This window comes from Fusarium tjaetaba, assembly GCF_013396195.1.
Source record: "Fusarium tjaetaba strain NRRL 66243 chromosome Unknown NRRL66243_c0000359, whole genome shotgun sequence".
Lineage (NCBI taxonomy): Eukaryota > Fungi > Ascomycota > Sordariomycetes > Hypocreales > Nectriaceae > Fusarium > Fusarium tjaetaba.
In genome coordinates this window covers 61,671-74,429 of record NW_023501555.1, presented here as the reverse complement: position 1 = coordinate 74,429, position 12,759 = coordinate 61,671, and the positions used below count along the sequence as shown (strand labels likewise).

The window sequence follows — 12,759 nt, the reverse complement described above, 5'->3', positions numbered from 1 at the left end:
TGGTTTGGTGTTGCTACCGTAAAGCTTAAGCTGATGTTGAACGACAGGTCAAAATTTCCCAAGCATGCAATTGGCAACTTTGATTGGCGGTGTGACGAGCTCCAGCAATTCTTAGTGGAGGCCCAGTGAAGGAACAGCAGCCCAAGCTACCAGGGTCCCCAGACTGCCAACCTTCGCGTACGAATCTGGGGGCTGCACGACCAGGCTGTCGGAGATGTTATGATGGGATGACAGTTGAGAGCCATCTCGGCAGGCTTTGTAGAAAAATTGCTTCTGCGAGGCTTGTTGATTTCTCAAAGTGATCGGCAGCAGAGCTGCTAGCTGGCCACTGATCATAGACCTCCACTTTGAGATGGAGGTGCATTATCTCAAACACAAAGGGACCAGGCATGATATCATTTCAGTGACGAATACTCCGTAGTCACCCCCCCAGTATCAACACCATAATATTGTTCTCTCTCTTCTCTTCTCAATCGACATCGTCCAACATGATCTCGGCAACGCTAAATCACCTGATCATTGGTGCACCCGCTCGCCTACTGCCTTAGCAAGGATCGGGGATGATCCCGTTGATATTGCATTCCGCTAGGTGCTGTAGGAGCGCACTAGCTTCACCGGCCAAGGAACAGACCAGGAGGCGGCTCGAACGTTGTGTGTCGTAGATGCAGATCGACTATTCTGTTTCGAAACATTTCAGCTGTCTTTGGGTTCGAGAGGCGGTCGAAATTCAGGTGACGGACGGTAAGGTCAGGGTTATGGTTCCATTGCTAACCCTTCTGTTCCCTGAAACTGGAACGAGATCTCATTCTCGGGTCGCGTCGTTGGTGGAGATGAGGAGATGAACTCATGGGTAGTTGGGCCCAAGACAATGAACCAGGGTTGCTTGTATAGAAGGGGAATGGTGATTTTATAGATACTGGACTAGATTATCATATCAATCTTGTCATTGAGCAGGTAGTATGACTTGTGAGATGTCACCAACATGTCTCTTCCACACACCATTTCTCCTTAGTCGTCCCCCTATGTCATGCTCATCTTGATATTGCGAGGTCTCGGACCTGTTGCGGCCGCTGGTAATAACTCTCTTACACATCGGGCCCAAACTGTCGGTACCGAGTGTCCATCCACCAGTCATTACGAATCATTCCCTGGAAGTCATAACAAGGGACGAGCAGCCACTTCATGGGTGTTGGTAGCGGTTCTCTTTCTCTCTCTCTCTTGTTCTTTCCTTTCTTGCCTTAAGTCCGAGCACCTGCACGTCACTTCTCTTTCCATCCATTGTTGCTTCATTCTTGCCCAGTCAAAGCTAGCCATGCTTGCCATGTTCGGCAACGAATCTCAAGATTTTCCTCCAACCTTCCTCTATTATCCACTTGATGGCGCGCCACTGCCGCTTCCCTGTCCAGCCAACAAAACCTTGTTTCAACTACAAGGTCGAGTAATGGCATCTTGTGCCATCTCCCCTTTACACATACCATTTACTATCCTTCCATCCCATCGTGGGCCCTCAAACGCAGCACAAATGCCTTTGGGACGCCGTAAAACTTGACTATCATAATCCTCCGCCGCACAATAACTCGCGATTGACCATGGAATGCGCCCCAATGGCTCGAATTGAGACTTCATGGCTATTACCGTCGTGGCTTTCTACCAATGCAAACATAACTGCGATGCCATCCGTCAGAATAACAAAGACCTTGGGATAGCCGAGAGAAACTTACACTGGAAAGTAGGCCTACAAGTCGTTAAAAATCGAATCATAACAGGATTCGCCCCCTTTTGAGTCGAGAACCAAGAAAACATACCTTGAATGCTGGGTTGCTGGCTTCGCTCCTCGCTTGAGCTATCAAGAGTTGGAAATCACTAAAAGTCATCCTGTACAAGGCTCAGCCACACGTTACTCGGGCAGATTGCAAACGACATACCCAAGAAACTGCGTAAACGGGTATAATGCTAGCGAATACAATAGCTCGTTCACGTTATCGGTATTGGATCGGCCTATATCATAATCTCGGGGGACTGCACCACCATCAGCCTCAACACGTACACTCTGGCATCAAAGCAACCCACCACTCGACCAGCCGCACATTGGCAACGTCAAGAGTCTCGACTCGACTTCCGTGAACCCTGCACTTCTCATCCAGCTGGCCAATTGAAGTGGTGCCCGCGGATCTTTGTATGGCTGCTGACTTTCCAAGTATTGTCTGGACCATTGCGACAGGGCGTGGTCTACTCGGCAAGATTGTAAAAATACAGAAGTTTCCATGTTCAGGAGACTGGGGATATTACCTCTACTTAGCGTACCATTGTCAGATTGGGCGTTGAAGTATATCTCGACCATCTGACACCACCCGCCTGGCTTCAATACACGGAAAATGTCTCGAATATAGCTTCGCCAGCGATTCGCATGGATGCCCCCGGCGACCATTTGGCTATGGACAACGTCAAAGTGGTTGGATCGAAACGTAAACCTATCCCGAGCCCAGGTTAGATTCGATCACAAGACTTTCTTGTGGCTACTCACCTCCCGTTAAGGTCGTCAACCTGGAGCTCCATATTGTCGGGAGGGTTTTCTGGTATCATGTGCGGGCTGACATCGATGCCAAGGACCTGTGCAAAAGACTTAGCCACAAAATATCTCATCCCAGATCCTTATCTTGAGGGTTTAGGAATCGAGTCAGTCGGGCCCCGTTGATCATGGTTATATCCAAAAACACCCCCCAAGATTTGAGGATGGGGCCACGAGAGCATATAAAATCAAGACAGCTCAAGCTCCATAATGGAACACGGTGCATCGAATTCGCCTGACTCGGATGGCCTACAAGCATTGCCCCTTGAAGGGAAGACTTCCAATGGTGTAGGGGGGACTCACTTCGGCGTCAGGATATTGTGTGGCAACTTCGATGGCCCAATCTCCTGGACCACAACCGCAATCGAGTATTCGTCGTGGCGACCTGATAGGGGGGAATATGAGCCTCCCATCAAAGAGCCTGCTGAGAACTCCGTGCATCACCTCGAGGCGCGAGATTTCGTCCTAGTTCAGTGACTTTTGTTACCTTCTGTCAACCACTTCGATACTGGATAGAGATCACCAACTTACCTCATCGATGGGTGCAAAATATGTCCCATTAGTGAGGGAGTAATGTTGATAAGAGCGCCCATAGTGCTCGATTGTCTCGGTGAACGTCTCGTCCAAGGGCACGGTTCCATCCCTTTGCATGGGGGCTTAGCGAAACTTCCATATCAAGAAACTTTGGTAGTCTTACTCTGCATCCATTTTCTTTATGGTCGAATTTTTGGACACGAAATGCCTCTCAATACTACAAGTATGATGCAAGCTTGCTCGGACGACAATAGCCAGGACAAGCAGAGCTGCCTTTTCCAAAAAGGATTTAAACAATTCCTAGGGAAGACATGTGGTACCCAAAAGCGCGACCCTAGCCTAACGTTTAAGAGCCACCCTGGTGCTAGGATGCAGAGTGCAAAGACGTAACATGACTATGGTGGCTTTTGCATCTAGCGGCCTTGCGTACCATTCAAACGCGCAACAGGGCTTCTCGAAGAATGCGGAGATGATCTAGCAGAGAGCCGAGACACGGGCCGGCAAAGGACTGCTTCCTAAAGGTCCAATGCCGATCTTGACACCCCAGAGCTCTGTCGTTCAACTCATATTGGCCCTGGTACGGAAGAATAACAGCGAACATATCACCAGGGGCTATTTCACAACCGCAGTATCCTATGGAATCTGGCAAGATGACGCTGAGATTCAGGCAAGACATCGATACCTTGGTATAGGTTAGAGGCTGGCTCTTTTGGCTATTGATGAATGCTAAACAGGGAGCTCGAAAGATTCTGAACTTGAGATTCACAAATTCTTGACACTCTCACTAACACGTTGGACACCAAAGTAGCCATCGACGGGCCAAATGGAAATCATTAGTTTGGATGCCCTTGATTGCCTCATTAGCAACCATTTCCCATCCATGGCCCCATGCTTCGGTCGACGAGACAGGTTCCACTCGAAGTGGAGAGATTGGTTTTGCGGCATGTTATTAGACATGATTGCAGTCGACTCTGCTCCGTACAGGTGCAGCGTCTGGCGGAGGGTCTCATTCTCGCCTTACCCCGTCAGAACCAACCAATGCATCCATTTTGTGTTGGATGGAATCCTTCCCACCATCACGCTCAGGCACCCGGTTGTCGGGACTTGTGCAGACTCCGTGGATGGCTTGAGACTATGTGCCTGCCATGAAAGGTGGCGCCCAATGACTACGAACCGTTTGACGTCGATAGTGAGGCTGTCCTACCCCAACGTCGGTAGTGATCATCAGCTAGACAAAGAGGATACGCGGTTTGTCACATGTGTAACAGCGTTTTTGGTGAACAAAGTAAGATCATGGTTTCACAATGAAAGCTCCCTGGGGCAAGTCCAATGACAATCCATGTCAATACCGATGGCATGGACCTGGGACAGCCTTCGGGATACGGGTCACCAAAATTGCTGTCCTCTTATACAACTTGGTATCTTCGGAGCTCGCATACGACTATGGTGGCCGATAATACTTGTTTGACTGGGGGATTCGTTGATTATATGTATTAGCGAGTCAGGCGAATCGCCCTCACTATCAGGCCCTGGCACCTTCTTGCCAACGAGAATATGGTTGCGCCAGGATTGCGACGCAGGCGACTAAGGAGCCCCGTCAGAGCACTTCCCTATCACCAAAAGGCACCCTTTCCCTCGATGGGTCTCAACGATACTGGCCATGATCCACCCCAACAGCGCCGGGATCTTTTAAAGCCAAACAGCGATATCTCTCAGACCTCTTCACCTCTTCACCGCCTCGTATATACAGCAGTGGTTTATGCAAAGCCTGTGTTCAGAAGATTCCTAGTGGCAGAGGTGTGTAAAAGGGAGGTCTCATGGCCGCATATATGCTGGTGATGGGCCGCTAAGTTGCATTGGATGGGTTCTCGCGGCTGGCGTGCATTTGCTACCCCCCTTCGGCTAATTCACTTTCTGGGCCTCACGATCAACATCATACGACCATTGAATTCTGAAAGGACGAAAGAATGCTACTCGCTCAACGTCGTACCTCCACTAGTGTCGATGTACACATTGACGGGCCGTTGCAGGTTGTAACGCTGCAGGTGGTGAGGAGCCAAAGCTCTCTGTCAGCTCATGGCAGGCAGAGAGAGGAGCTCGATGATGACAATCAATGGTCCCTATTGCCGCATCCTTATATTAACAGGGGTAACCTGGGAGGACTTACTTGATCCGGCCATAGGCTCACAATGATTAAGTCTCATAAAAGGTCTTGTGGATACGGAGACGACGAGAAACCCTACCAACGAATGGGAAGTGTCCACGGTTTGCGAGGTTGCGATAACTTGCAAGTAACGATCCGCCTGTCCCATGACCGCACCAGAGATCACGTTGGGTGCTTCGGAAGGAAGGCGACAGCAGATTGAAAATCTTGCCAAATGGCGTCCTTGGCTCCGTCCAAGACCCTCCAAATTGTGTGGCATCAATAGGATATTCTGAGCATGGCGCAAGTGACACCTCGCAAGTTGGAACGTTCTAACTGTCACACAGCTTCGGAGGGTCCAGTGGCCGGCCACCTTACCCACACGCAAGCTTTCAACAGCCGCTACGGGCCGCCATCATGGAGTCTGTGGGGGGATAAACATAATAAAACGCCGAGTTCAAAAGGCTGCCAGGCTGCACGCCAAAGGAGGATCGCCAAATGACTGTTACCTTTCTGACTAGGTACGTGGTGCGGCCTCATATGATAGCTCCATCACTCGGATAAACTTAGCCGCGGCCTGTTCCAATACAGGACGTGGTGGTTTGCGCAGGACACCGATATGCACGATTGCAGAGCAAACAGAACTCAGCTCTGGTAGCATTTTGTCTGAATCACTACTATTGCCAACTAACCGATAATAGAACGCTTATGCGCTACGGCTGATACTACAAAGACAGGGGAACCATGCTCAAGCCATGGTTTACCGACCCAGACTCTCGGGTTCTGACCAGAAACCCGGGAAATTGGTGGGCGTGGTTATACGGGCGCTATTCCGCTAATCCGTGATTACCACACTGTCCGGTTATTATTCCTCAGCACAGATAGCACAGTATGTACGGCATTATGGGAGGCCCAAGATCTCAACAGTATCTATGAACCAAGTCATTGTTGCTACAGCACGATGTCCAAAAAATGACTGGGCTATAGCCTATATCCATATCCTTCTATTTTGCGGTGGGCTATCATAACGACATCTAAATTTTATCATCATAACCCGTGCGGCTTCTGTAGCCCAAAACTCCAAGACACCACCAAATACTGCACCAGGATAAGCACAGCAAGTTACGTACCACAGCCTTGAACTATACTGTACAGCAATGACATGTCAGCTCCCGACCCCGCTCTGCTCGCACACATCCTCGCTTGGTTTTCGAGTCCTCCTCATGCAAGTCAGATTGAATTCTGTGGCTTGCTTGCGAACCTGGGCGGCCTGTTTTCTCTTTTCGTAGCAATGGTACCCTGGCTTGCAGTGAGACAAGTGTTCCAAAAGGACCATTGTGTCTCTGGAAGAAACCTCCCGGTGACCAGCGTTATGCACATAGACCCCGAAGCAGTAACGCTCAACAAATATTCGAACAAGCTGCATATTGGCCAAGAGAGGAACTGCAGATGCAATGGGTTACCCCTGGATTCCTAAGATTAAGGTGGCCTTAATAAGGGATGCAACCTCACGGAATGTCGTATTGTGAAGGCCACACTGTGAGGTGACGTGACTGCTGAGACCTTGGCAGAGATAGTAGTGTATCCAATGCCTGTAGCCTTTGAGGACAGACAGCCGTTCAAATCAAAAGCAAACAAAATGCTGCGGCCAAGGTTGAGGCCGCTACCAGCAGGTAAAGACGGGATTCCTACTCTTGACGGCTTCGAGCCGCTCAACAATGACCTTGCGTTGGTTGCCCATCTGCCCTTCAGCTGCAGCATATCCTAAGTCACCTTCTAGGTCGTCGGTGTAGTTCTCATTGTCGCCATAATACTGCTGTGCGATAGTGTTGCTGTTACGACGGGCAGCAGCGTTGGCAAATGAATATCTTCTTTGCTGTCGCGGTGCTTGCTGGCGTGCTGGTTCATACATGTTGAGTGCACGAACAGGACCCTGGTAGCTGTTCCTAAACCCAGCTGCCTGGACCGTGGGACGCTTGGCTGTGTCTCCACCGTTTTGTTGGTGCCCCGCTGGTGCCAGGAGGTTGGGTTCGCTTGGGGGCACCTCATCTGGTGACTGAGCAGTCTCGCCTGTCGGAGATGAGAGCTCGAATCTGCCTGGATGAGGCATATCGGCGGGTGCACTGGCCAGACCGAGAAGGTCCTCGATTGGAGGATTGCCGGTCGGAGCCGAACTAGCAATGTCGGCCTCATCCATGGATTGACGAACGTGGGGGTTGCGGCGGACTTCCGAGGACGTATTACGCATAGGAACAGCAACAGGCACGTCAACTAGATCATCCCAGACGCAAACTCTCGCTCGGCGGGTCAGTTCAAGAGGGCCATGATCAGGAGTCTTGAGTGTCTCAACGACGTTCCAGGCCTGACCCTTCATTACGGCGACTTGCTTAGCAAACATGCGTTCCTGGAAATCAACATCCATTTGGAACACCCTCTTGAGGGCAAGAATCGTCTGCGTCCACCATGATGTGGAAGTCAACAACGGTAAAAAGTGATCCCGTGTCTTTTGAGAAAATGGCCTTCCGATGAGATCGACAGGGAGGAAAAGCCAGCCAAAGGGGAAACTGACAACACAAATTAGCATGACTCTCACAGCGTTGATATATGTACTTACCTTCTCCAAGCATCGGGGTGTTTCCAGGGCCATGAAAGTGAGTTGTCAATAGCTCCAATGGTAATTGCTGGCTCGTTTCCTGCTGGCTGTCGGCTTGAGGCGCTCATAGGTCTTTGTGTCTTATAAGGATATGACGCCCTCGTAGCACGAGGTCCTTGTTGTGAAAGATCAACAGGTCGAGGGCCCTCTTCCTCAGCGACTGGTTCCATGTTCATTTGGATGGGGTCTGATGCTATCGAGGCCTTGCCTGTCTCCCAATCAACCTTGATCATCCAATTGTCCAGACCACGATCTGTATTTCGCATGATGTAGTCAAGAATGACCAGCTTCTCAAGCTCTTCTCGCAGAGATTCTTTCAAGTTGTCGGTCCATATGAAGTTATCAGGACCCAAAAGATTCGCGGCTTGGGCAGCTTCTTCGTCGTCGCTATTGTATCCATCATTCGGCGAGGCGTTTCCCGATGGCCGGCAGCTCTCCGTCCATCTCCTCTTCTTCTTACTCTGGCCATCGTTTGTACGGAATCCTGACCAGTATTGATCCGGCCAAGGATGCTCACGAAGGAACACGTTGGCATCCTTGAAACCCTTGAGGAAGACCTGGAAGCTCCCGGGCTTCGCGGGGAGAGGCTTCTTCTTGCGATGGAACTTGCGGCGATCCCAGAATGGATAATGGAAGGATTTGGAAGCAAGCCATACAACGTCTGTGTATGGAACGAGATGTGTTCGTAGTTGGCAATCGAGTACGTAGGCAGCTGCTTCGCTGACATACGAGAGATTAGGAATAAGACTGCAGAAACATTAGCAATGACAGCGCAAGCCTTCACGATGGTGACATACCAGGCTCTTCCAAAGCAGCAAGGGAACAAGTTTCTGTGAATCCATTTGTTCCATTTGGGGTTTCCTGCGGCGTATGGCTCCTCGTCCTTGGGTTTAAAGACACCGACAATCTTGCCATCAGGATTTCGGGCAAAGTAACTACCAGAACTGCCTTGAGAAATCATACTCGGGTGGATTTCTTGCCGAATAGCACTTCGTACGCTTTCCACGATAGTTTCAAACTCTGCTCTGGTCATGACGCCTTCCTGCGGTGCCGCAATACTCTCAGCGGTCACCGGTCGAACACCCTCGGGAGGCTGGAAGACAGAATAGTGAATTTCGAGGCGCTCCTCTTCGCCTTGCTGATTCTTCCCCTTGCGCTTGAAGCGCGAAGCGATCTCGTCTGCCCATCGCTCCAGACGAGCATTGATGGCCTTGAGGTCAACACCGGCGCTGCTTCCTGAACGATGGCGAAATTTGGGTTGCGATGACGAGGCAAATGATTTGGGACTGGCCATGCCAGAACGATGGCGCGGTTGAGTTACGGGGGCATATCGTGGAGCAGCCGCGGGCTGTAGAGATGCGTAGGATTGGGAGAGGGGATCCTCATCTGAGTCGTCGCTGATGTCGTCGGCCTGTGCGAGGCGTTCATAGCCTGTTGTTGCGGGCCGTGATCGCGGCATGTTGGCGTCGACGGATGGGAATAAGGCGGATGAAGATGGAGAGAGTGGTCGGGGCGGAATTAGAATGTTTTCAAGGCCATTCCCTAGGTAGAGGTCGAACTCTTAGGATTAGGGTTCGCTGATGGAGAATTCGGTCGGTTACTCGATCGTGACGCGTGTTGATTTAGGTTGAAAGGGGGTGGAGGGATAAGATTATAAATGGATGTTGTTATTATTCGAGAAAAAGGAGTAGTAGTTTACCAAGAAGGAAGTAGTGAAGAGAAGGTGAAAAAAAAAAGGGCAGTATCAAGAAGAGAAAAGAGTCGAATCAGCAACAAGTATCTGTAAGGCGTTGGGGGGCTTTTTGTTGGCAGTGACAACCAAAACGAAGCTGGTTACAGAATGACGATGTGTGCCTAGATCCAATGTTTGAGGTTCCAGGTTGTGGACATGACGAGAGCTCATCATCCATCCAAAGCTTGTGACAGGCCAAAAACCAGCCAAAGACTAAACTCCAGTTGACAGTAGCAGCCTCCACAGCCAGTAAAGCCCGGGCTTGGGAACTGGGGCCGGAAGTGATTGGTGGATACTGACCCCTGAGCGGATGCCGGACCTAACCAAGGCCCGGAAGGGAGTTGAGATCGATTGGTTTTTAGTGATGATGATCTTTTTGGTTGAGGAACGGGCATGAACTTAACATGTTTTCTTATTAACAAATGCGGAAGTTGTTATTTTCTTTGCATTGGATCTCTTCATGCTCACCTCCTCTCTTTATTTATCTCTTCAAGTGCCAATAACAAATATTGGGGGCCGAAGTGTCCGGATGATAATACGGAGGAACGGCCTCACGGACATTTGAGTCCGCCGAACAAAAGATCACGTCCTATGGAGTTATCTGGCCTAACCAACAATGCAGTAGAGTTTATCGTATTGTCGGAGAATCAAACCGAGAGTCTAACATAAGTTACTCCTCACAATTCCCATTCCGTTTCCCGTAACAGCAGAAACGGAATTTACTTTGCCCTTCCTCCTTTAAACTTCCCACAACCAAAGAGCGTTGTACAGCATCAGTGGAATAGTCTCGGCCCTAGTGTGACCTCACATATCTGCATCACTCCTTGCTCGGAACAAGCCAAGGTTCTTGGGGGGATTTTCGTTTGACGGATGTGTTTAAGAATATCTACGAACTGAAATGATTGACGCAAGGAATCTTCGACAGCGCCACCACTTGGAGGCGAAGCCGGCAATCTAAAAAGAATGGAAGCCAGTACATTCGTACTGTACCTAAAACTAACGAGAATGGGCTGGGCTGGGTTGGTTGGTAGCATTGGAGTGCCTGGGCGCTAACAAAACTCCTTTGATCGCGTGCAACTTGTGATGGAGGGTTTATACAAGCACGCCAACCTTGGAAAACACATGGCTAAACTGCTGATGATGACGGTTACAAAAAGGCAATTGCAGGCCATTATCTCATGAGCTGCATGCAATATTTGACGACCAAGTTGCTGATTCGGGCCAGACATCTTTGTAATTGTAACCTCGCAATCAGCTTCTGGACAATGATACAGGCACAGATAACATCAGAGCTGATACGTCGGCCTGTACGTCATGATATGCACCGTCATGTTTCGTCAGCTCTAGTTCGGCTATGATCGTCTAGCTTCAAGCTTCTGCGTCTGGGGTTGGGGTTGGGAGTGAAGCCTTTCCATACCAGTTGCGTATGGCTTCTATTGACGAATTGTCTTGGAGGGATGGCCAAGCCAATCCAGTCCAGTCATACCGATACACCTAGGGATAGATTGTTACACTGCAAAGGCAAGGTAGCGTAGCAGTCTGCCCAACGGCCTGCTCCGCGCGGGGAAAGCAAGCAATGGAAGACACCTTGACGCCTCCTGGTGCGAACAAGATGCTGCTCTTCAAGGTTCGATCCTACGATGTGAGGCTAAGCAACAGAGTTCAGCGCCAACGTGAGGCCGATCATGTCTGTAACACCATCAGCTTATCAGTACATAACTGCGTCTGTTCAGCTGTAGTATCAGCATACTGTATGAAGTAAAGGTAGTGAGTGCTTAGTTATACTATAGCATGAAGTATTATGATACAATATTGTCATTGCTTTGCATAGGTAGGTAGGTACTTGACAAGCATTAGACTGCAGCAGCAGATAAACAAACAAACAAACAAAACAAAACAAAACAAACAAAATACAGCGTTTCAGGGGTCGTTATTCGTAAGCGAGTGCAGAAAAAAGTGACCATTCCATCAGACGATTGAGCGGACAAACCATGAGATGGGACGCATCCCCAAGTCCATTTTCCGTTTTTGCCTGCAAGTTCCATGTCAAACAACGGGGGCCATCTCCGGATGTCAATGCCGCACCCCACACTTCACTAACACTCCCTAGCGTCTAGCTACCTCACTACGCTACGCTACACCCTCTAACTGAGTCTAACCCACCATCGGGTCCATCCCTTGGACCTTCAAGGTTTCAATCCCTTGGAACTACACTCCCATTCCCGAGGTGTTTGTCCCCCTTTTGCATCCTTTTTCTCCTTGGTAATCCCTAACTATTTATAAATCCCGAGTGAGGCCCTCTACCTCCCTCACCTTCTTGATCAACTGTCCAAGCAAAAACAAAAAACTGACCTTGACTTATATGCTCATCCCTGCCACGTCTCCTCGCATTTGACCACTCAGTCGTTGCTCAAGTGACCACAAACACCACAAAAGTTGGCTTGTTGACTTGACACCTTCGTTGCTACCTTGATATTCTCGTTTCTGTTCTTTATCTTCTACATACAACTTGACTACTTATCTACCTTATCTTGCCTTGACTTATCTGCGGTTTCACAACCACCCAACTCCAACTCCCATCACTTACCACGGCAAAGAAAGCACAACATGACTGCTCGAGTCGCACCCGGCTCTTCAGCCTACGCTGAGCCGCCAGCTATCGTTTCCCCTAATGCCGACCACGATGTCCTACGAGGCCGTAAGAGAGAACGAAGCATGACCCGAGGAAGCGTCCGCTCATTCCGAGCTGCTCCAACAGACGAGTCCAGCAACTTGCGAGGCCGCTCTCGCCGCCGTGCTGCTTCCCCAGCTCTGAGCTACGCATCTCGACCATCCTCACCTAGAAGAGTGCCATCTCCCACAAGACGTCGACTTCTCCATGCCCGCCTCCGCCGAGAACATTGTCCTTCCCGTGTTGCGTCTCCTGTCGAGCAGCAACTCCAACAGCATAGACCAGTTCGACGAAGGCAGCGAACTCGGAGCCAGAGCCGGGGCCCTCGGTTGGAGATGGAGCTCTCAGCTCAGCATTCCACTGATGGGTTTTCAGGACTACGGAACGAGGTCCGAGCCTCATCTTCTGACACAACAGACGAGGCCAAGTCCAACGCATAAAAGCGATATTGCTTTGT

General features: G+C 50.0%; 2 protein-coding genes across 2 annotated transcripts; one reads left to right on the top strand and one right to left on the bottom strand.

The window, feature by feature from the left end:
• Nucleotides 1–6,909: 6,909 nt before the first annotated feature.
• Nucleotides 6,910–9,358, bottom strand: FTJAE_12780 (LSB6 LAs17 Binding; the record flags this gene model as incomplete). Its single annotated transcript, XM_037345860.1, has 3 exons — nt 6,910–7,810; nt 7,861–8,646; nt 8,697–9,358. The coding sequence occupies 3 exons, from the start codon at nt 9,356–9,358 to the stop codon at nt 6,910–6,912; spliced, it is 2,349 nt and encodes a 782-aa protein (XP_037200191.1).
• A 2,880-nt stretch (nt 9,359–12,238) lies between these two features.
• On the top strand, nt 12,239–12,742 carry FTJAE_12779 (branched-chain amino acid aminotransferase; the record flags this gene model as incomplete). Its single annotated transcript, XM_037345858.1, has 1 exon — nt 12,239–12,742. The coding sequence occupies one exon, from the start codon at nt 12,239–12,241 to the stop codon at nt 12,740–12,742; it is 504 nt and encodes a 167-aa protein (XP_037200190.1).
• Between the last annotated feature and the right edge of the window lie 17 nt (nt 12,743–12,759).